Here is a 22,013-nt window from a genome sequence, read left to right on the forward strand (position 1 = left end):
AGTTGTTCTGTCAAAGCCATGCACCAAAAATATCCCAGATATTTCCTCTGAATGGAAATTTTCAGAGATACATTTCTGTGTGTGCTCGAAGCAAAGCAAAAGCTATATTGCGGTAAATGATACTGGAAAGTAAGACTCATGGGTTTGAAATGATAATATAAAACTTTATGTAAAACGTACATGGAAAGGCACACAGGGGCACTACAGGGTTTCCCGTTGAGTTGCAAAAGAAGCAGGAAAGGGAAATCAAAAGAGACAATCTTCCACAGTTTGAGCATGCCTGCCTGCTACCCTGTAAGTATCCGCACACTTTCTTGTTTCCACCTCATTCTAGTCACGGGATGCTTTCTCTTTCCACCTGCCGCTTAATACCGCTCCTCGCTGCAGGACAACAGGTTAACTGGTATCCTCCCCCTCGCCACAGATGGGGGTCCACCTTGATGAAACTCCGCTTGGGGGCTCCCGTTTTGGCCGGCTACACACCCGGGGTAATGATATCCTCGGTAGCCCGGGGCCGCCGCATCTGGCTGCCTCAATCTTCCCCCGGCTGCTTACTCATGCTGACCGGGCCCAGTCAATTCAGTACAGCCCAGCAGGTATGTAGACACACAGATGCGCAGTGTGGAGATACAAACACAAGTACACACAAACGTGTAAAGGTGTTTGTAAATGCATATGCACACACACGCACACACACACAGGCATATACACACGTATCTGAATTTGTGAAATTGTTTGGAAGCAGAAAAATATTACACTCTGCAAACAAGAATGAAAGTAACAACACAATCTAACATAGCCTTTGGTATGCTTTGTCAGACTCTTCATACTGTAAGTATGATGACAAACATGAGTCCAGAACCCTTATATATCTGGAATCCACCGATCCATATCAGCGACTCTCAGCCACAATCTTTCTTTGTCAATAACACTATAAAATTCACTGTTGTATTTGGTCAAAAAGCCAACTCAGATTTCAGGTTACTTAACAGCCACCTCAATTATTGAGTGGTTTTTTTGTATATCATTTTGTAGCTTCCCAGTAATGTTCCTCATGCATTTAAATCAATCAAATTTTGGTTGAAGTACGTATGTTTTAGCGTCAAAATGCTATTCTCCAACTGTCACATTCCAACTAACTATTACTATCATAGAGGACTAAGAAAAACAGTAAATATTCACATTACAGAAGCTGGATGCAGTGAATCTTTCTCAGATTCATGTTTACTTTAATAACTGCGTGATTATAAAAATAGTTGTGGATGTTCTTTCGATCAAGTAATGAATTAAGTGCTTTACAATATTGTGCATAACAGTGGAACACGGGTAACTGTCATTCTGCTGTGTCTTGAAAAATATACTTATTTTTTAACAATATCTACTGTGAAAACTATAGTAATGTAGTCTGACTTCTCTTTTCTCCTCCGTTTCACTTCTCCATTCTTACATCATTTTTGTATCGCAAATATCCTTTAAGGTTAAACACTGTTCTCTTTTGTTATTTATGTAACTCAATAATATTTGCTCCGAAGCAAAATATTAAAAAAAATAATAAATTATAATCTAACATGATCTTAAGCTTTGACAGGACTTGTTTCTGCACCACAGATCGTGCTGAACCCTCTCAAACACCCAAGAACGATAGCTAGTAATTTTAATCCAACTAACTGCTGTATTAGGGCTAATTAACACTTTATTATCATGAATTGTGTGCATGAGGCTCTTGTTAGCCAGTATGAGTATCATTATTGCTTTTATGGACTTACAAAAGAGTGAAATAGTTCAGGTGAGAGTAATGAGCTGATCTGTTTGTGGAATAAAGAAAACATAGTCTTAATGAAGCCTGATACACCGCTGAGAGTTTCATTAGCTTAAACATCTTGTATTATTTCACAGTAGGCAGCTACTATCGCACATGTGGAGAAAAGAGATTTAAAGATACTGACAGCATATAAAAGATGTCTTCTGTACTGTCCCCTTCAGCTAGTACATAAAGCACAATGGCATGGTGTGTCATGGCAATAATGTGCTAGCATGTGTTCCGTTTGGTAAGGATCAAAGCGTCAGCTAACCTTTTATTCTGAACCCAATCCACAGTAAGTGCTAGTGTGCTGAAATGTGTTAGCGCATGCTTGGAGCGATTGGCATAGTTATCAAAGAGAGCTGTGGGTGTGTGTGTGTGGAGGGGAGGATGAGACCGGGCCCCAAGTTTGTCATCGACTGCATTATGGGAGTGGGGCTGCAGACTTATCATAGCAGTATGGAGGTGAGTCACACACAATCAAAGTTGACAGTACTCATAATTTTTATGGATTTCTATTGTATTAATCACAAAGAAAGAGAGGCACTGATGTGAAAGAAAAGAGTTGTCGGAAATGCAAGACAAATACAGCAGGATTTTGGGGGATCCCACGCACTTGGAATAACCCCACAACATTATATACACATTCATACGGGCACACACAGACACAGAGTTCGCAGGGGTTCTGGGAGGTTGGCTGCTGAGCAGACCACAACACAAGCGCTATGCAGAGGAGGGGTAGGAGGAGACCGACATGACTTGAAAGGCCCCTCTAATGTGGCCCTGGCACGACACACACAAGGAGACACACACACACACACACTCACATGCATTAACTTCACTGAGAACAACTCTTATTGTTAGAGAAAGACTCAACACACTCACACACACACACACACACACACACACACACACACACACACACACACACACACACACACACACACACACACTAGATCCACTTCACCTCTACATAAATTACAAATGACCTGAGGCATCAGGGGAATTTTCTCACTTGTATTTGTCCCACCTCCAGTCATATAATCCATGTTATCTAAAGTATAAAAGAGACAAGATAAATAAAATGTGATACGCCAGGCCTACAGGAAATATTTCTTGCCAGTCAAAATATTGTTTTGGCACCGACCATGAACATTTTGTAAGAGATACAAATCTATAGGATAATTCTACACAAAACGTGTCATCAGTGTTGCATGTACCTGACAAACTCAACTGTCTGTATTACAGTCTACATTATCCGACTTAAACTAATGTAAATGTCTGTGGACAACTGTACTATTACAGGTATTTTGAACAATACAACTTGTATAAAAACCTTATGTAGCCCCTTCTGCAGAAAAAACAACTCAGCACTATTGGACTGCAAAAGCAATTAATCTCATTACTCTACAAAGGTTTAATTAGTAATTGCAATATGAAAAAAAAAAAAAAAAATATATATATATATATATATATATATATATATATATATACAATTGGTAAAGATTACAGATCAGTACTTAGCATCCGTGTACCAATACAATATTGCCACATGACCTATGGCAATACTGTGCTATATCACCCTTGCTGCTCAACCTTTTTTTCATGCTCTTGACAGTGAGACCAGTCGAGGTCTTTGAAAGCCATGTACCCATTCACACACGTCCTGGTGAGCTAAGGCAGAGCATGAGGTTTTGTTAATACTCAGCTGCTGGGCTTGCTCAAAACTCTCATTTCTGAACACGGCGAAACACTGCTAACGTTTTAGGGGCCTCAGTTTTAGTCAGGTTGGACAGCAAATTGATGGTTTAGAGCCAGCCACGCAGTAAAGTCGAACAGATCTTTTGCTGAGAGGTGAGAGGGCGGTGCAACCCCGCTGAAGAATCTCACTGATCTGTAGATGGTCAAGACAGACAGGACACACTGTAGAGAGAAGTGCAAGTGTGAGTCCATAGTCGCAACTTCTTTCAACTAAATTGTTTTCCTGCAAAGTAAGATTGTCCAGAGTATTGAAGTACTGATACTTTTTTAATACTACATGTTTAAAACAATATGATATCCCTTAATTATAATATCAAAATTCCAGTAAGCTATAAAAACATGATCCAAGTGCTCATTCAAGACCACAGTTCAGTTTTGTCTTTATTGTCCAAACATGCACCAGCATTGTGTACAGGATGTTAATAATAACAATAATAACAATAATAACAATAACAAGAAGAAGAAGAAGAAGAAGAAGAAGAAGAATGATTTGGGTACTATTTTTCATGCTAGTATTGTACTGAAATCTAAAATTCTGGTATCATGTCAACTCCACTATAATGTCAATCAAATGTTGAGTAATTGCTTGTGAAATACTTAGCCCAAGATTTTATTTAAATTAAGGACAAAGTGAAAATGCATAAAATGTCGGGCAATGATAATCCTCTAAACCCTTTCACTCCAGTTTGTTAATTTTATTCTGGGCATTTTTTGTTTTAATAGAAAATAATGTTTAAAATTCATCATGGTTCATCAAGTCATGATTACCACAGTAGGGGTAAAAGTATTCACCACATACACACACACACACATTAGCAGCAGGTCTGATGTAAAACTGGTGAGGCTAAAACCCGCAAGATGATTTAGATTAATTCATTTCTTCACCACACTTCCACACACTGATCAAACATTGTGCACGTGTGTGTGTGTGTGTGTGTGTGTGTCTGTGTGTATGTGTGGGTATGCAAGTCTATGTTCACTCAAGTCTACACAGTATGCACACATGCATGCCCACACATAATCAGCTTTCGTTAATGCAGCCCATTCAGGCCTTTGGGGGTCTGCGGCCAGCTCTGCTGTGTGCTTTGGGTGCAGTCTGAGTAGATTCTCTCCCCATCTCTTTCAGTTGCCCCCCACCCCCCCTCCTTCTAGCAGTGCCACCCAGGCTTGGCCCAGACCCAGACCCACATCTTTAAACTGAGCCATCATGCCACGCCACGCCATACTCTGAGCCCGGCCGCAAGGCCCTGATTAAAACCCATGACTTCAAACTTTCCAAACTGTCAAAAACCCAGTCAGAGAGAGAGAGAGAGAGAGAGAGAGAGAGAGAAAGAGAGAGAGAGAGAAAGACCAAGAGAAAGAAAAAGTCTTACATAAAATCACCGCTGTGGCATCGACTCAATTTTCAACGCGTCATCTGAGCTGGGATTTGTGTCACTCAGAAACACGGCTGTGTGCATCTGTGTGTGGCTCAGATGGCGATTGGAGGTCTGTGTTTGCCACTTTGATGATGATGGTGTTTCATTTTGTTTTAATGAGGGATGGATGGATGGACAGATGGGACAAACAGTTTTTATAGGCCAGCTAAATGTTGATTCTTGGGGTTGCATCCTTCTGAATTGCACTAAAATAGATAAAATTATTCACAGCACCTCAGCAACACTGTTGAATAAATATACAAACCCTTATTCTCCACTAGTGGGGTTTAGTCAAACAAATTAAGACTTTAAGAGCCACGACATGTTTGATATTAATTGTAAAACTATTATTTTAAAATACCATTATTTAATTTCATCTGATAAAAATCTCTTCCATTGTTGGTTGGTGAGACTTTGAGGGAGCCCTTGAGTATATGTGCCAAGAGTGCTCCCTGCTGGAGAGTTGTAGAATAGCATACTATTGCAGCCAAACAGAAAACCAGCAGGGTTGTCAAATCTCACTTCAATCAGCTGTCAAGCCGTAAACTGTGATAATGATCTGGAAATTTAAGATTTGAATAGGCTGCAACAAGAAAAAAACTGAGCTGATTTGAAACACTGTTGAATATGATTGCTTCAGGGCTGACTGAAGAATAAATGAAAACAAACTTATTTAGTTTAAACTAAGATTTATTTTGACTTGAGAAATAATGTTTGGGGTTTATGTGGTTAACTGGCTGCCTGTCTTAAACTGTTTGGTCTGTTAAAAGCAGCGGTGGCAAAAAGTATTCTCATTCTTTACTCAAGGAAAAAAAAAAACAAATACGAAGGACATTTCTACCAGCTGTCCAATAATTCCCCTAAAATGCATTAAAACTAAAATAATGATCCTGTTTTGAAACTGTAAGGATTAGAAAGTACAGATATTTGTGTTAAAATAAAGGGAGTACCAGTAATTTGTCATGAAAGTAAATACTCAAGTAAAGTACAGACACCTGAAAACTCAACTTAAGTACAGTAACTGATAATTTGTACTACATTACTTCCCACCTCTGCTTATGAGGTACCATTTTTTTTAAACACAGAGAATAAACCAGTCAAGAGGCACAAACATGACAAAGGGTTAACAAACATCAAACTGAAACAACTATAGTCAAGCAGGGCTATGAGCTGCAGGCTAGCTGTGGCAGTGAACCGCTACCCTCTCAAATGAAAATCCCTGGAGAGGCAAAGGGATCTCAGCGTACAAGGGAGACCACCCAGGCAACGTTCAGGACCCACTGTTGTTTTACACACGTATAAAAAATGCAACAGGGAGGGGGGGAAGGGTGGGGCACAAATGTCAAAAAGTCAAGTTCAACAAAATGCGAAGAGCGAAAAAGGAGAAAAAAGAAAACAGTTGAAAAGAGAAAAAGGGGACACATGTAACTGTATTCCTACTCATCTCAAGCACTCATCAGATGGCAAATATTATTTTGGATGATGGCCATTTTGCCAAAGAGAGACAGAAAGCCGGAGGGAGGGAGATGAAGAAGGGGTTCATGTACCTTATTATACGGTGGTCATAGGGGAAAATTGCAATCATCTGTGACTCACTTGGAATACCTTACGCACTGTGAAAGACATTATTTTTCTCTAATATCAAGGGTTTTCGCTGGGTTTTGACTGCCGTGGCCATTTTGACAGAAACCGCTTGGGACCCCGCATCAATTTTGGGAGTGAAACAGGAGTGAAGGCTGCGCCCTTTTGAGGGCGATGATGATGAAAGCCAAACTCAGAGTTGTTTTATGAAGAGAGAAAGTGAGAAGCGTTGGCCGATTATGTGCGTCTGCAGGGAAAAGACGAGGGGAGATCAAAATGGCAAAGCCCGAGTCTGATCCGAAGTGTGAGTTTGTGTGTGAACATGCACGTACAGCACATTCATACTTGGTTTAAATAGTATCTCTAGAAGCTGATACCTCGAGGCAATCAATCTTCCAAATGTCCAGAAGTCACAAAACATAAAAAGACAATTTTGAAATGCACTTTCAATGGAACAAATTCAAAGTAAAACAACTGAGTACATTTTGTTCAGAGTCCTCTGGGTACACTCACTGTGGTTATTCTTTATTTGCCTTGAATTTTGCCTTTAGAAAACACACACAATCACACACACATACCCATACACCCTCTGGTCTGCTCAGTCTGTTGTAGCCGCCTGGCTGGAACAACAACAATGTATGAGACAAGCACTTCCATATGTGGCTTCATACACATATATACGCAGACACATACAGAAACATATAAGTGCCTAACCACGCAAAACACACACTCATGCAACCACATTCCTGCCTCCAGGACCTTGAGGACTGCCCACAAAACCCCTCAGTCATGTCAGCTTCGTATAGACTGGGAGTGTGTTACAGTTACTGTTTTTATTTGAATGCATCAGTGCTTCACCGGATTGTAAAAAATGCCAAAGACAGAAACAAGATAAACTGGCTGAGGGAACTTAAAGGACCTCAAACTCATGAGTTATGAGTGTTTTGCTGTGAGCCTCAGACTGCTGTCCAACACCATGAGACTTTCCCTCCTCATGATGCGCTGCAGGAGAAACAAGACCAAACAGCTACAATTAAGTATTATGTTACATGAGTAGAACTATGTGACAACGTCCAATAAAAAAAACCCAAAACATGTCACTTAGGAGTGCGCAATATTGTATTGCTCCCAATACATAAATATAAGTTTTTACACAATAAATAAAAACTCATATTGTGATAATGACAATATTTCAACTTGCTGATATAATAATGTCATACTGTTACACACAGCCTCAACAACCATGGCTCAGAGTAAAAGTAACATTGCTACCGGCTCCATGGTGGAGAAGTTAGATTCAAAATGGGGACATCTGTGTGGAAGTGGTTTGGTTACAAAAGATCAGATCAGATGTAAAACAAACTACAGCAAAATGGAGCAATACAACAAGCTAATTTCATAACCTCAAGGAAAAGCACACCTGAGGAGAGCTCAACAGCTACTGTAAGCTCTAAAGTAAAAATTATTTTTCTTGTATATTTTCATATAGTCAAGAACATCATTATCGCAGAACACCCTGAAATACTGTAATTTATTTAGGGCCATGTCGCCCACTCTGTCATTATGCTGTTTACAAAACATTAAACTTTATATGTGGTTACTACATTTACTGTTGGTGAACACTCACAACTTCAACACACAAATTCTTTGACAGTTTACAGCATATGTTCTGTGACTTGTTTATCAATTAAACTTAAATAGACCACACTAGGGCTGTGCCATATCAAACTGTCCATAATAACACTGGTATAAAATTTTACGTGATAAAATACGTGTCATTTCGTGATATCAATGATATAGAGTCGCGTTCCCTAGCGCACACAACAAAAACACAAGCCCAAAAGTGTCTACATCTTGACGCTTGCAGTCCGAACTTGTTTCGATTTTGGAGCGTAAAATGAGGACCAGAGCTTTTATACTGCAGCTGTAGTTCGTGTTTGGGGAGAGCTAAATGAAATAATCAAGGCGTGGATGTGAGGAGCGAGTGCTGATGGAGCTGCAGCTCCACCTGTAACCAGGTAAAAGAAAAAAAAATGACCTGCAGCAATACGAACAGATGCGCCAACTTGATATAAAAACTTTTTATGACCATGAATCATAATATTATTGTACACTTCTGTGGTGTGTGATTTTTCTTTTACTCCAAGTCCAAATTGTGTACTTTTAAACACTTAAGTACTTCATGCCAATTAATCAGAACTGCGAGGGAGGAGAGAGAGACAGCAGAGAGGAAGAGAGAGTGTGTTTATGAAGTGCCGACGAATATCAAAACTTTTTTTGATGTTAAATCCTGATGTTACTGTGCAATTCTGTGACTAAAATAACTGTGTCAGTAACAGACAAACGCTCGTCCCCACCATGAAACGTCTGTCACTTCGTTGCATTATTGTAAATCATGATGAAGTGTCCAGACGCTGTCTCTCCCTCTTCATCTCCTCGGTGTGTTGGTGTTCAGTTTACTGTCTGCTGTGATCTAAAACATCCTCACTGATATAAACTGAGTGACACTGATGTAAATTATCCTGCTTCCTTAATACAAAAACAGGAATATCGTGCACGGTTTACTCATTATATAGAATAACCGGAAAAAAAATTGAGGATTGTTTTCCCCTGAGAGGACAATATTTGATTAAGGTAATAAACTATTATTAACAATAATAATACTAAAGAACTAAAAAGACACATATAAATAGCGACCTTTTCCTAAAATACTGCTGGTTCTATGGTGTTGAAATTTAAAATCTGAAGCCTGCAGTGCGTCACAGAGTGCGGTTTGGATTTTAAATGTTTACTTGCACAGCTCCAGCACTGACATTCTAACTAACCTCATTGCTTGGTATATCCATTTCATGTTTACAAATGAAATTAGCGGCAATTCCACAGATTCTGCACTGATATTCTACCTCATTTGATAGTAATCCAAAAATAAGATAGTGTTATTTAAGTTTTGACAGCTTTTTTATTTTATTTTTATAAGCATTGAGTGTTTACATTTTGACTGAAGGTTTGTATGGATTGCTGCTGTAAAATCTGAGGTCAGTTTTATTAGGTGACAACATTGTGCAGGCGCCTGAAGAGTTACAAGGTTAAGCTACTGTCATCAATGACAGTAATGAAATATCGTGATATAATTTTGAGTCTATATCACTCACCCCTGGTCCACATATGTGATTGAGGACTGGGTAGCGTTTCAATTTGGTGCTATTAGCGCCAATACAATGTACAATCGTTTTTTAGGCTATAATATGAAAAATTAACCTTTGACCTTTCGGATATGAAATGTCATCACGTCATCATTTTATCCTATTAGACATTTGTGTGAAATGTTGCCATGAGTAGCATATCAATTCTTGAGTTATGGCCAAAGACGTTTTGTGTGGTAACAGTGACCTTCACCTTTGATGACAAAATTCTATTGATTTCAGCCTCGACTTCAAGTTGGTGTTTGTATTGAATCTGATCCCCCATCATGTATGCCTCCACACCACAGCCGTTACTGGTGCAGAAGAGATTTTATGGTCCGTTAAGTGTAACCAGGACTGGCAATATGGTTGAAATCAATATCTCAATGTTAATATGAAATTTTCCCTGATGTTGATATATACCAGAGCAAAATCAGATTAAAGAGTAAACTGACGTTCAATCCAGTGAACCGTGTTCCTCTGTTACTCAGCACATCAGAGGAACTCATCACATGTGTGGTACAAAAACTTCAATAACTTAGTGCTATAAACTATTAAACTCATGTAGTAATGAGTTTCAGACAGACTCTGATACTTTTGATGCCAATTTAAAATCATGATTAAATCCTGGCGGACATTTTTTTTACAACTGTTAATAAATATCTACCAGGTCAAGACCTCTTGAACCATATTAAATATATTTAGAAGTTTGTAGAAAAATATACAAAAGTAAACACTCTAATTGGACCAATGTGCTGCCAATAGTCAGGATCACTTCATAAATTTGCAGTTTGGTTTCTTAACTGCCCCATTATGGGATTATGTAGAGCTCAGGTGACATTATGTACGTGCACGTGCATGTGTGTGTGTGTGTGTGTGCCTGTGCGTGTGTGGCCACTTTGCTCGTATGCTGCTTTGTATATTTCCGCTGGTGTGTGTGCATGCTTGTTTATTCTCATGTATGTTAGTCTGCACTAGTGTGTTTACATTTATGAATCTGTGTGCTCATGTGCATGTGTGTGAGTACCTTCACAAAAATGTGAGTGGGTCTTTTCAGATTAGTGCTTGGAAACAGGGTTTCTCTTGCAATTAGAGGCCATTACCAGTCCACCACATGTCAAAAGAAAGCCTCTTATTGCAGTAAATATACTTAAGGAGTGAATTACTGACCAACTATATACTCAGGCTGTACAGACGCTGAAAACTAATGGGCCAGAAAATACACGAGGGGGGGAGTCATGCACAGACTTTTGCATACGGATGCACAAACATTAACACACACTCTTGACCCTGTGAACTTTTAACCCAAAAAATGGGGTTTTCCAAAGTTGCAACATTAAATTATACACAAACACACACGGAGCTGTATTTTTGAAGGTCTATTTGCGGTTCACTGCAAACAATTACTGCTGTAATATCATAACTGCTGCAATATCCCTCAGTGGCCTCCGCTGCTTCCCCTCCAGTTGTTTCTCTCTTGTTCTTTATCCTACATCACTCTGTTTAGTCTGCGATATCCAAAGATACCTCTTCAACTTTTACGTTCTCTTTCTCCCTCCCCTCCGTTTTCTTTCTATTTCTTGGGCTAAGTTTCCACTGTGGCCTATTATGGATCTTTTAAGGCTCCACTGAGCGAAACCAATTTATTACAAACTGGGTCAAGCTTACACTACACCCCATGCCAACCTGCACACATGTATACGAGCACAAGCACACGCACAAAATGCCTTGACCTTTCCTGTTCTTGCCAACATCTCAAGTAAGCACACACACACATACACACTGATAGTTATCTTCAGATTGGGATCAGTAAAGTAAAAAGAGTGGGTTTGTCAGAGTACTGGCATTCACTCTGTTCATGGTCAAGTGGGATTGGCCGGTCCAGAGGAGGGATGCAGGGTGAAACAAAGAGAGGGACAGAAAGGTTGCCCAAATTTTCCTGAAACTATGTGCAATCTCACCCCCTCCTCCCATGTAGTGTATTTAAAACTTGGCTCTATGTAATATTTTCAGACCTGAGGAAAACAAAGGTAGAACATTTTAAATGCTGTGGTAGACATGAGACAGGGTTCAAGAATAATAATTACACTTTTTAAGAAGGTAAGAACAAAATGCAGCACAATTTTCAATGAGCAATTCAGAGTTAAGCCTAAAAACTGGCAAGATGGTAAGGCTCAAGACAGAGGTATGAAACACCAGCGACCCAACACACACTTCGTTTGACCTCAGTAGGTTAGGTTAGTATCACACACCACATTAGGCCTCACTTTATTTCCCTGCTATGTCGTTAGACAAAGCGTCCATCCCTCACGACAAGCATGTCCATTCATACCCATTAGGCAGTAAATAGCCGGAGCCAACCGTGACTGGGGCTAATCCGATTGCCTGACACAATGGACACTCAGGACAGACAGATCAGTGAGCAGCCAATGGGAAAAGGAGCATACATAGACCAGCTACACACCATGATTATAGGAAAGTAATTGGTCACGGAAATGAAAAGCCATATCATTCACTGGTTTAAATGAGAGTCACACACACACACAAACTCCATGGGAGCTTTAAAACACAAACTCTTGTGTAGAAGATGAACACACACAGAGTCAGATCAAATCAATGAGTCCAATTTGATAAAGCTGTATTCAGCCTCCAACTCACGCACTCCTATAAAGCATATTCGCGTCATACACACACAGCCAGCCTCCCTGGGCATAAGGGCAGATGTGAGGACTGGGGAGGTCAGAAGTTCATGAGGAAAAGGAGCCATGAGAGAATCCCTGAGTCATCCATCAACAATTTAAAGTGATTATGATGAGACTACACTCATCCTTCCTTTCACACACACTTGATATTAATATCACAGTTTTAATGTGAAACCATCTCTTACATTAAGAGTCATTAAGTAAATTTAGACCATAATAAGATTTGATAAAGATAACAATGAATCTAGTCATAGAGATGATATCTGGAACATAAAAAGCACCCACTGTTGTGTTATGTGTCATGTATTACAGGAAGAAAACATGATTGAATTTTGTTCTAAAAATACAAAGAAATAGATTTTTTTTTTTGCATATATTTGTTAAATAGGTGCACAAAGAGAATGGGAATGTGACTTCAACAACGGCATGCTGGACCTTTTTGACCTGCAACATTACTGCAAGACAATGAATGGTTTGGGTGTCAGCTGCAAGCCGGGGATAACGCGTGCTCTAACCATAGTTTTACTGATCAAGTATTTAACACAACTTTACTGACTGTCAGGGCACAAAATTAGCACCTAGCACCAGCCAAATACTAGTAAAATGCATGTGCCTGGTGCCTGGTTACTCATCAGTCAAAAAAAAAAAGTAATCCTTTGATCATATGTCACTGACACAGCACTGTGGAAACAACTTTAGGTCTAGCTATGCCAGACTATGTCTACCAATTAGTAAGGATTAATATCATTAACTTGTAATATAGAGCTTCCCTTTATGTGAGCATTTGCCTTTAGAGCATACTTCATTCACTTCTGTTGATAAATGATTGACAGATGACAGATGACAAATCTTCAATGACAGTGACAAATAATAACAGCTACTAAAACTATCCTTCAAAAATGGCGGCACCGCCACAGAATGCGATTCTCATTCTTATATGACAGGGGACGTGATCTCAAATGGTTAATATGCATTTTTAATATAATCTAAACTTCAACATGTTTTTAGCTACGTGCATTATTTAGGTTTAACTATTAGATAAATCATTTCAAATGTGATAATGAAAAAAAAAAAGTAGAGTTAGCCTGTTTATCTGACAAAAAGAAGAAAAAATCAAGCATATCAAATCCCAAACTAAAACTTACTATCTTTGGTTCAGAGTTACTGCAGTGTTACAGTCGAAAGCTAATGGAAACACTAAACATCTGCATGTGAAAATCAGCAAGAGCTTCAAGGTGGGCTCACTGGATCACTTAGCCTAAAGCTACATAGACACCATTGACCTGCAGAGATGTACAGAGGGAGCAAACACACACAAATACACACTGAACACACACCAGCTTTTCATATGTTATATCTAATCCTACAGAGGGCCCAGGTTGCAACCTTACAGTTGGTTTCAATAATCATTTATTATGTGTGACTCGTTTTGCATTCCTTAACAAATCCACTGAGGATTAGCATTATTTTAAGTACTTGGGATACAGTTATAAATAAATTAATATTAAACAATGAACAGTCCAAGATCCAACAGAAAGCAGTAACGAGCTTTGATTGGCTGGTCCAGGCCTAAATAATTATCTACACAACCTGTAGCTGCAACCTGAAAATGAGCTGCATGTTGTGTGCGTGTTCAGTTCAGTAATCAACAAAAGGAACTGGCCTGAACAAACATACAGCCAGAAGTGCAGGCAGGTGCTACCATCGGCCTCTTTCCCTCGTTCTCCAGACACACAAGCTTTGTAGTAGTCTGCAAAGGAAGGGTCTCCTAAGGCCAGGGTCACCTCCCTGTAGACCACCACACAGCTCTGCTCTGGCTCCCAGATGTTCTCACACACACACACACACACACACACACACACACACACACACACACACATACACACATACACGCCTCTACAGGGACCTCTAGAAAATGCTGTTGGAAGCTGAAAATAAACAAACTTAAATGGACCGACATATAGCATCGCTACAGGCGATAACCAGCCACAGAGTGTGTATTTGTTTGCATGTATACACAGACTGCTTGACCTGTATGTAAAAGCAAAGGCAAGTTTATTTATATAGCACCATTCAGACACAAGGCAATTCAAGGTGCTTTACAAGAACTTTGAAATACATTAAAATAAAACATTAAAAGAACATTAAATTGTGTTTGAAGTCACTAAAACAAAACCAAAAAAGCAAGACAAAAAATAGATGAAAAACATTACAGAAAAATGCATTTAAAAAGCAAACATAAAGCAAAAGCAACAGCAGACAAATATAAAAACAATAGCTATAGATTATCCTAACAGAAGTTTACATATCTACTTCACTGGTAAGCTGCAGGAAACAGTAGTGTTTTAAGCCGTGCTTTAAATGAACTGACAGTTTCAGCCGACCTCAGATATTCTGGAAGTTTGTTCCACAGGTGGGGAGCATAGAAACTAAGGGCTGCTTCACCTTGCTTGGTTTTGATCCTGGGAACACTGGATAAACCAGTTCCAGATGATCAGAGGGGTCTTGGTGCTTCATAACATACAAGTAAATCAGAGATGAATTTAGGCCCGAGACCATTTAGTACTTTAAAGACAAGTAACAAGATTTTAAATCTATCCTTTGACACACAGGAAGCCGGTGCAGTAACTCCTGCATGTTTATTTGTTTGGATGTTTAATTGTTAGTCTTTATCTCTCTACCTAATTGGTCTGTCCAATTTATACCAGTTGTGTGTGTGTTTTGGCACTCCACGTAGGCACACTGACGGCCTTTGACAACACGAATGCTTGTATGTAGGAGCAGAACTGGCCAAAAAACCTGATTCTGGTGTGTGTGTGCGTGTGTGTGTGCGTGTTTGAATAAGCATGTGTATGGCTCCAAGTGCACATGTGTGAGTCAGTGCCTGTGCACTTGTTGAATAAATGATCTATTCCTGGGTCTGTCAAGGAAATAGGGGGAGTTGAGGCGGGCCGTTTGGATGCTGATCAGTAAAGACGTGTGTGTGTGTGTTTGTGTGTGTGTGTGTGTGTATCTGCGTAGTGGTGGTGGTTGCTGGTGGAGGAGGGCAGTGGAATCCACACCAGACCATCTATTATAATGACAGGAAGCAGGAAGTACAACCCCTTCACAGTCACATGGCTGCCAGCTGTCTTGGCAGCTAAAAGAAGGAAGATAGAGAAGATGATAGAGAGCATGTGTGTGTGTGCGCGTGTGTTTATTATATATACACACATATATGTCTGACAGTCGGTTTGCATGGAGAGTGTGTAGGCGTAGTAGTATTTGTACATTCCTACATGTGAAGATGACAAACTTTATATCTGCAATTGCAATAAGAACAAAAACAGAAATCTCATTTTAGTGAAGCAACTGCAGCTGGCATCCATCCAAATGTCCACTGTCTTTCTCCTCCAATAGAAAAATAATTAATTGTAAATGCCTTAAGTATACAAATGCCAACACCGTGCCAAATCCAGTGCAGGACTAACCATCATTTTCACCATATGGATGTGTTTAGTGACTGCAGCTCAGTCTACATGTGCACGCCCACTTACAGAAACACATGTATGCACATTCATACACACACACACGCACAAAAACACACTTTTCTCTGAATGACAGCTCTTCCTATTCAGGAATACTAAGCAGTCAGGTAAATAAGATATGCAAGCAAAAGCTAAAAACCTAATCATTTAGAGAATATGTAAACACACACAAATATATATATTTGAGTGCACACAGCACATATACATACAGTGATGCTCTAAGAACCATATGGAATCATCTTGGCTAACTTTCATCTGTCAGCCTTTAAATCACTCCAGGTCTATGGGTTGTGAACTGGCTAACCAAAGGAGTATCACATTCAACCGCACAACGATGCCAGTCACTGCATCATGAAACCTTTTGTTTTTTCTTGTGACCTTTGTTGCCCCATTAACCCTAAAATCTGCTTGAATCTCAGACTATGGATAATATGGCATGTCAGGCGGAGTCACTCATGCGCACACACACACACACACACACACACACACACACACACACACACACACACACACACACACACACACACACACATAAACTCACCTTCAGACAGGTGGGCGTTGACCGGCGTCTGTGTCTCCTTGCTATAAGAGACCACCTCTTTGGGAAGGAAGTCTACCTGTGTGATCTTGGAGGCCCCCAGCCTCTGCATCCTGCGCCTGGGTAACAGAGGCAAGATGTTCCTATTAGCACAGTCATATTGTATATAAACCCACACTGTCCCTCATACTGTACAACATATTTCTATTTGTTTCAAAGTTTAAAGCAATAGATAACATGTAGAGCTACTTGTCTGTAGCTCAATACTCAAAAGACTTTAAGTGAACAACTAAATTAAACTAGGCCTATTTGATTACATTTTTAAAAAGGCCAGATTCGAAAAAACACAGTATTTTACTGAAATAAGGTGTACCACAGTGTCATTTTTTTGTCAGACAGTGAAGAAGGAAGGTAAGAGAGATGTACCCGAGCTCAGAATCTGCCTGCAGCTGCAGCACAGAGGGGTCTGTGTCCCACTGCAGCGTCCTGATGCCACCAACAGGGGGGGAAAGAGAGGACATGCATGTTTACAAACACACACATTACAACAAACACCTAAACACTGGCCCACATGTATGCACACACCCACAGACCACTTATCTAGAAAATAGCTTAACAAGGGAATTCCCACTGAATTTCATGCAGGCATTGTTAATAGAAACATGTTTAGATAAGTGGATATAGCGTGGGCAGGCTATACATTAGGGTGACATTATACTTTATTATACTTCAAAGTCATCTATATAACCTATCTATTACTATATATACTATACTATACTACTATACTTATTTTAGGATTTCTGCTCATCTCGTGTAATAGATCTCTTAGGCTTCTGCCAGGAATATACAAGTTGAAAAAAACATACATTTCTGAACAAAAAAATGTCCAACAGATTTGATTGCTTTCAGTGCAAAAACAATTTGACAAGACAATTTTAAATGCAGGAAAGTTCTGCAGAAATATATATTTGGATTTTTGGGTTGCACTAACAAAGGTTAATTTAATCTAAGGTATGTTCTAATCAGAGTTTAGCAAAACTAAGTTTAAAATGAATAAATCTACTTTTAAAGAGCTCTGTTGCACAATTAAAAACTTATCTCTGTTTAGTGAATCCAAGTATATGGATATACACCAAAATTAAATGATATTTAATCAATATGAACATGTTTACTTATAACAATAATAATAATAATAATAATAATAATAATAATAATAATAATAATAATAATAATAATAATAACACATTTGAATGCGGTTGATGTTTATATGTTTGCAAGCTTGCTAAAAAGTTAAGTTAGTGAAAAGAAGGAATAGCCGCATCAGAAAACTCAATAGGATTGAGTTTGTCCCTTAACTTTCTTTGAGGATCTTAAATCATCTCAAAAAGACAGCAATTTTATCACATCACATTTTAAATTGCAGTTTAAAGTTTCAGTGCAACAGAAATACATTTGATCTAGGTTTGAAGACAGAGGTTTAAATTAAATATTTCCTAATTTTAATATAGCTTACAGGTTTAGCTAAACCATGAATTAACTGGGTTTAAAAAATAATCCTTGTTGGTGCAACCCAGACTTAATTATCTAGAGCAACTAATTTGAGCAACATGTATGACATTCATCTTTTCACTTTACTTTTGTGTGACATTCTGTGTCTTGATGTTTCATATTCAAGTTTGTGCCAAATCATGTGTAAAAGCCATGAGCCATGTATCCAGCAAGATGATTTCCATCTCAGACACACAGCACAACATACATCATCTAAGTACTCACTCACTAACATTCAGCATAAAAAAATCAATTAAAAAAATAAATAAATAAATAATAACATTTGTAAATATTTAGCTTGCTCGACATACATGACAAGATACTTGTCATGTATGATCAATGGGTTTGACAAACCATGAGGAACTTTCTGAGCTCATTCAGTGCATTTGTTTGGTTATATTGGGGAGGTAGGAATCACTTGCCTACATAGAAATCAAACGGCAAGTGAAACCTAGAGAGTTTTATGGCAACTTGGTTGAAATCTACCGGCTGTGAAAGGATAATGCTTCCAGCATCACTACACTTTTTGATGATACCTTTTAGGGCCAGCGAACACGCCCATTAGACCTTCAGCTCGTGCCACACGGCACCAGGTGAGAGTGGCAAGGCATTCCTTTAGCCTGACAGACCGGCTGTTTTACAGTAACGGCGATGACACTTTAAGCAGCAGATTGTCAACTCTGTGAAGGCTGAAATGACTTCTGTGGCTCAACTCATGCGAGCAGAAATCTTTCGAGGGAGACAGTAGGGCTTCAGACAGGAAGTCACAAGGGGGAGAGCCGAGGAACGAAGGGAAGAGGGGCACTGCGCTGTTTTGATCTTGTAAATCATGATGGGAACACATTGCTAAGACCACTGACAACACTTTGGGTGGCTCTCTGTTCACATGAGGGCAAACTCAACTAAAGAAAAGAGGAGTGGGGGGGGGGGATTCCTGGGTTTGACGTGAAAATGCTTACCTTGAGCTCTGTGCTTGGGACTTGTTTTTAGAGAAACCTGACCTATGAGGGGACACACATACACAGCCACAAATGGAGAAGCTCAAAATGGCATGCCATCATCCAGGGTGGATTTGGGGGAAAAAAAATACTCCATTCCAGGCACTAACTCACCAATTTGTAAAATCCAATTTGTAAAAGCTAAAAAGAAACGAAAAGTCTTACACACTATAAGAGAATTTAATTCAGCTAGGAACTTTAATGAGTTCTCAGACATTCTTCATCCCCAATTCCACCCCTGGCCATACCACAACAACACATCACTAATGACCCCTGAGGGCATCACTCACACCGGACCTCTATAGTCAGCTGCCATTAAAAAGCAAATGGAAAGCGCTTGATGACCACTCTCTTCTCAACTGCAGGTTTAATTCACCAGAACAGCCATGTGCAGAACTTAGAAGTGCTCCACTGGTCTGGTGTGACATGGATATATAAGCACATAAATAAATGCTGCAGTGGCAGGAGCGTGTATGACAGATGAGCTAGGAAGCACTGTGAATACACCCTTACAGAATGGTGAGAAACAAGGAGTTTACATTTTGTCACTTGTTCTCAAATCAGCTACTTGCCTTACAGCAAATTTAAGGTTTGTGCTTATAGGCTCCATATTCAAAATAGCCTATATTCTATATATTATATTTTTAACTAATTGACAACCAAGAAATATTCAATTCAAACCTATCTTAAAAGTTAAAAGAAAAGATTTGTATTTAAAATGTGACCCATATTAGGTTTAACCTTACACTTGAGGAGGTTTTGCTTTTAAAATAGCTGCCAATTTGAGATGGACTGAGCAAAATAATCCTCAAGTATTATGATGTGTCTCTTTTTCCTTTCACTCTAGTTGATCCATTTAAACAGTCAGTTGTTGCCAGGTGGTTTCTGTTTTCCTTATTATAATGTCTATAATCCTCTGTAATTTGGCCAAAACCTCCATTGACCTGGCAAACAAATTTTTCTCAAAGGAGGAGAAATTTCGAGCCATCATGAGTAGGCTTACTAACTTAACTAACAAAATATTAGCTAGCTCACAAACAGCGCAATGTTTTGTCAATCTTTAACCTAGCTAGCAAACTGTGAGAAGGGTTGGTAACTTTTATATAGCAGTTTAACATTAGCTAACAAACAATGCAATGTCTTAACTTTTGAGCTAGCTAGCAAACAATGTACCCTTTATTTTTTTATTTATTCATTTACTTTAATTTGGATTTAGTATCTCCACATTGATTAAACTTTAATATCAGTTTCCATCAATTTACAAACTTGGATTTACTAAACTGAGATTCGTTTTTCATTGCACAACAGAGCTACACTTAATTTCAAATCTGGACTTACTCAGAACTAATCGGAGTTTCACAAAACTAGGTTTAGTCTTTGTTGGTACAACTGAGTCGAAGGCTGCTTTCTTAAAGTTGCCCAAAAATAGATAATATCTTTACATTTGCATCTGTCAGTATTTTCAACCTAACAACTAACAGACATGCCTAAAGATCCTGCTAAACTTCTCAGACTGAGAAACAACAAACTGTACAGTGGTCATCAAAACACCAGATGCCATGACAAGTGACAGATACCACACTCAAAACCTAACAAGGCACCACAACCTAACAATTAGTGACACTCATCCTTACCTAAACCTGTTGTGCCATTGACAAGAAAAGAGACAGAATATATGTCAAAAGTATCAAATGTCCACAGCCCAAAGCAACTTCACATTTTCATTGTTTTTAGGCCACATGAATCTTTCAAGTTTACACTCGGGGATGACATACAATTTATTGGTAAGCTCTTGAAGAGTGAGCCTGGTAAAAACGAGTAAAACCTTCTGGAACAAAATTTAAAAACAGTGACATTTCTTTCACATGAGCATTTAGCAGGTTTTTAGATGAACTTAAAGTAAATATTTACTGCCGTATTTTATATGAGCTTTGGAAATTTTAAAAGGATCTTTCTATACACAAGCCCCTTGAAATAGATATGAAAAGAGACTCATGAATCTAGGAAAACTCACTGAACTTTGGTATGAAGTGCATGATTTTTGCCCTACCTGCTTGCCGCTCCTCCATCAGCTGAGTCCTGACTCCCCGTCTCACTGGGCGTGCTCACTGATTTGGAGGGGGACACAGGGGTCGGGACTAAATAATGAAAATAACATGAATCTAACATTAAAGGCTGCAACGAATGGACTGCTCAAAGAAATTGGGATGAAAAGCAAGTAGTAAAATAAGTGATGGACAAAGAAAATAAGTGATTAAAAGAAAGGAGAGGGAAGGCAGGGCATCAAATGCATTGCTGATTTTGTATTTATGATTTATTTGTACTCTGCTTCATTTGAAGATGCATTATAAATGACTTAAGCTAATAATAACAGGCATAGCAATGACCCACGTTTGAGGTGGTGAGAGTGTTGTTACAATTTCAGACCACTAGAGAACAGTGCTTTCAAACGCTTGCCGAAGTGACAGAGATGCTTGAGATTCCATCAATCAGGTTTGCGCACAAGTGGAAGATATTTTTTTGAGCAGCATGTTTTCCTAAATTCATGTGGGCTAATTACAGATAATTACATGATTTCTAATCTTTTTTTTTGCTTTATATTCTTAATTTGACAGGATAGCTGTGGAGAGACAGTAGATGGGGGAGACACACCCCCAAGAGCCACAGGTTGTAATCGAACCTAAATCGCTGGAGGACTCAACCCCAGTACATGGGGCGCATACTCCAACAGGTCAGCTACCAGGTCACCCCGTAATCAATTATTTCAATCTCATTTCAGATTAGAAATGGCATTTATGTGCAAATATGATATTATTTATACTTATCTACACATAAAACACTCAAGGTACACGGCACAACAGTCAAAGATGATAAAAGGGAGCTGTTATAAAGTGACACATCAAACTAATGAAAAAATGTTCAGCACAGTTCAAACACAACATGCATAACGAATCATG

At 39.0% G+C, this 22,013-nt stretch overlaps 1 protein-coding gene across 12 annotated transcripts in view; it reads right to left on the reverse strand.

Annotated features, from left to right (window-relative positions):
- Nucleotides 1–22,013, reverse strand: part of dync1i1a (dynein cytoplasmic 1 intermediate chain 1a) — a 73,220-nt gene that overhangs the window by 47,556 nt on the left and 3,651 nt on the right. For 4 of the 12 annotated variants that reach the window (XM_084739005.1, XM_084739002.1, XM_084739004.1 and 1 more), the window contains exons 4-6: nucleotides 21,107–21,245; nucleotides 16,937–16,996; nucleotides 16,514–16,629 (exon numbers count right to left, since the gene is read on the reverse strand). In XM_084739005.1, coding sequence (XP_084595131.1) covers nucleotides 16,514–16,629; nucleotides 16,937–16,996; nucleotides 21,107–21,245 — 315 coding nt within the window. Of the gene's footprint in view, nucleotides 1–16,513; nucleotides 16,630–16,936; nucleotides 16,997–19,017; nucleotides 19,060–21,106; nucleotides 21,246–22,013 lie in introns of all 12 variants that reach the window. The other 8 variants (XM_084738999.1, XM_084739000.1, XM_084738998.1 and 5 more) reach the window with 3 other exon arrangements.

The sequence above is a fragment of the Lutjanus erythropterus genome, chromosome 16 (genome assembly GCF_056507025.1).
Source record: "Lutjanus erythropterus isolate fLutEry1 chromosome 16, fLutEry1.hap2, whole genome shotgun sequence".
In the NCBI taxonomy this organism is placed as follows: domain Eukaryota; kingdom Metazoa; phylum Chordata; class Actinopteri; order Lutjaniformes; family Lutjanidae; genus Lutjanus; species Lutjanus erythropterus.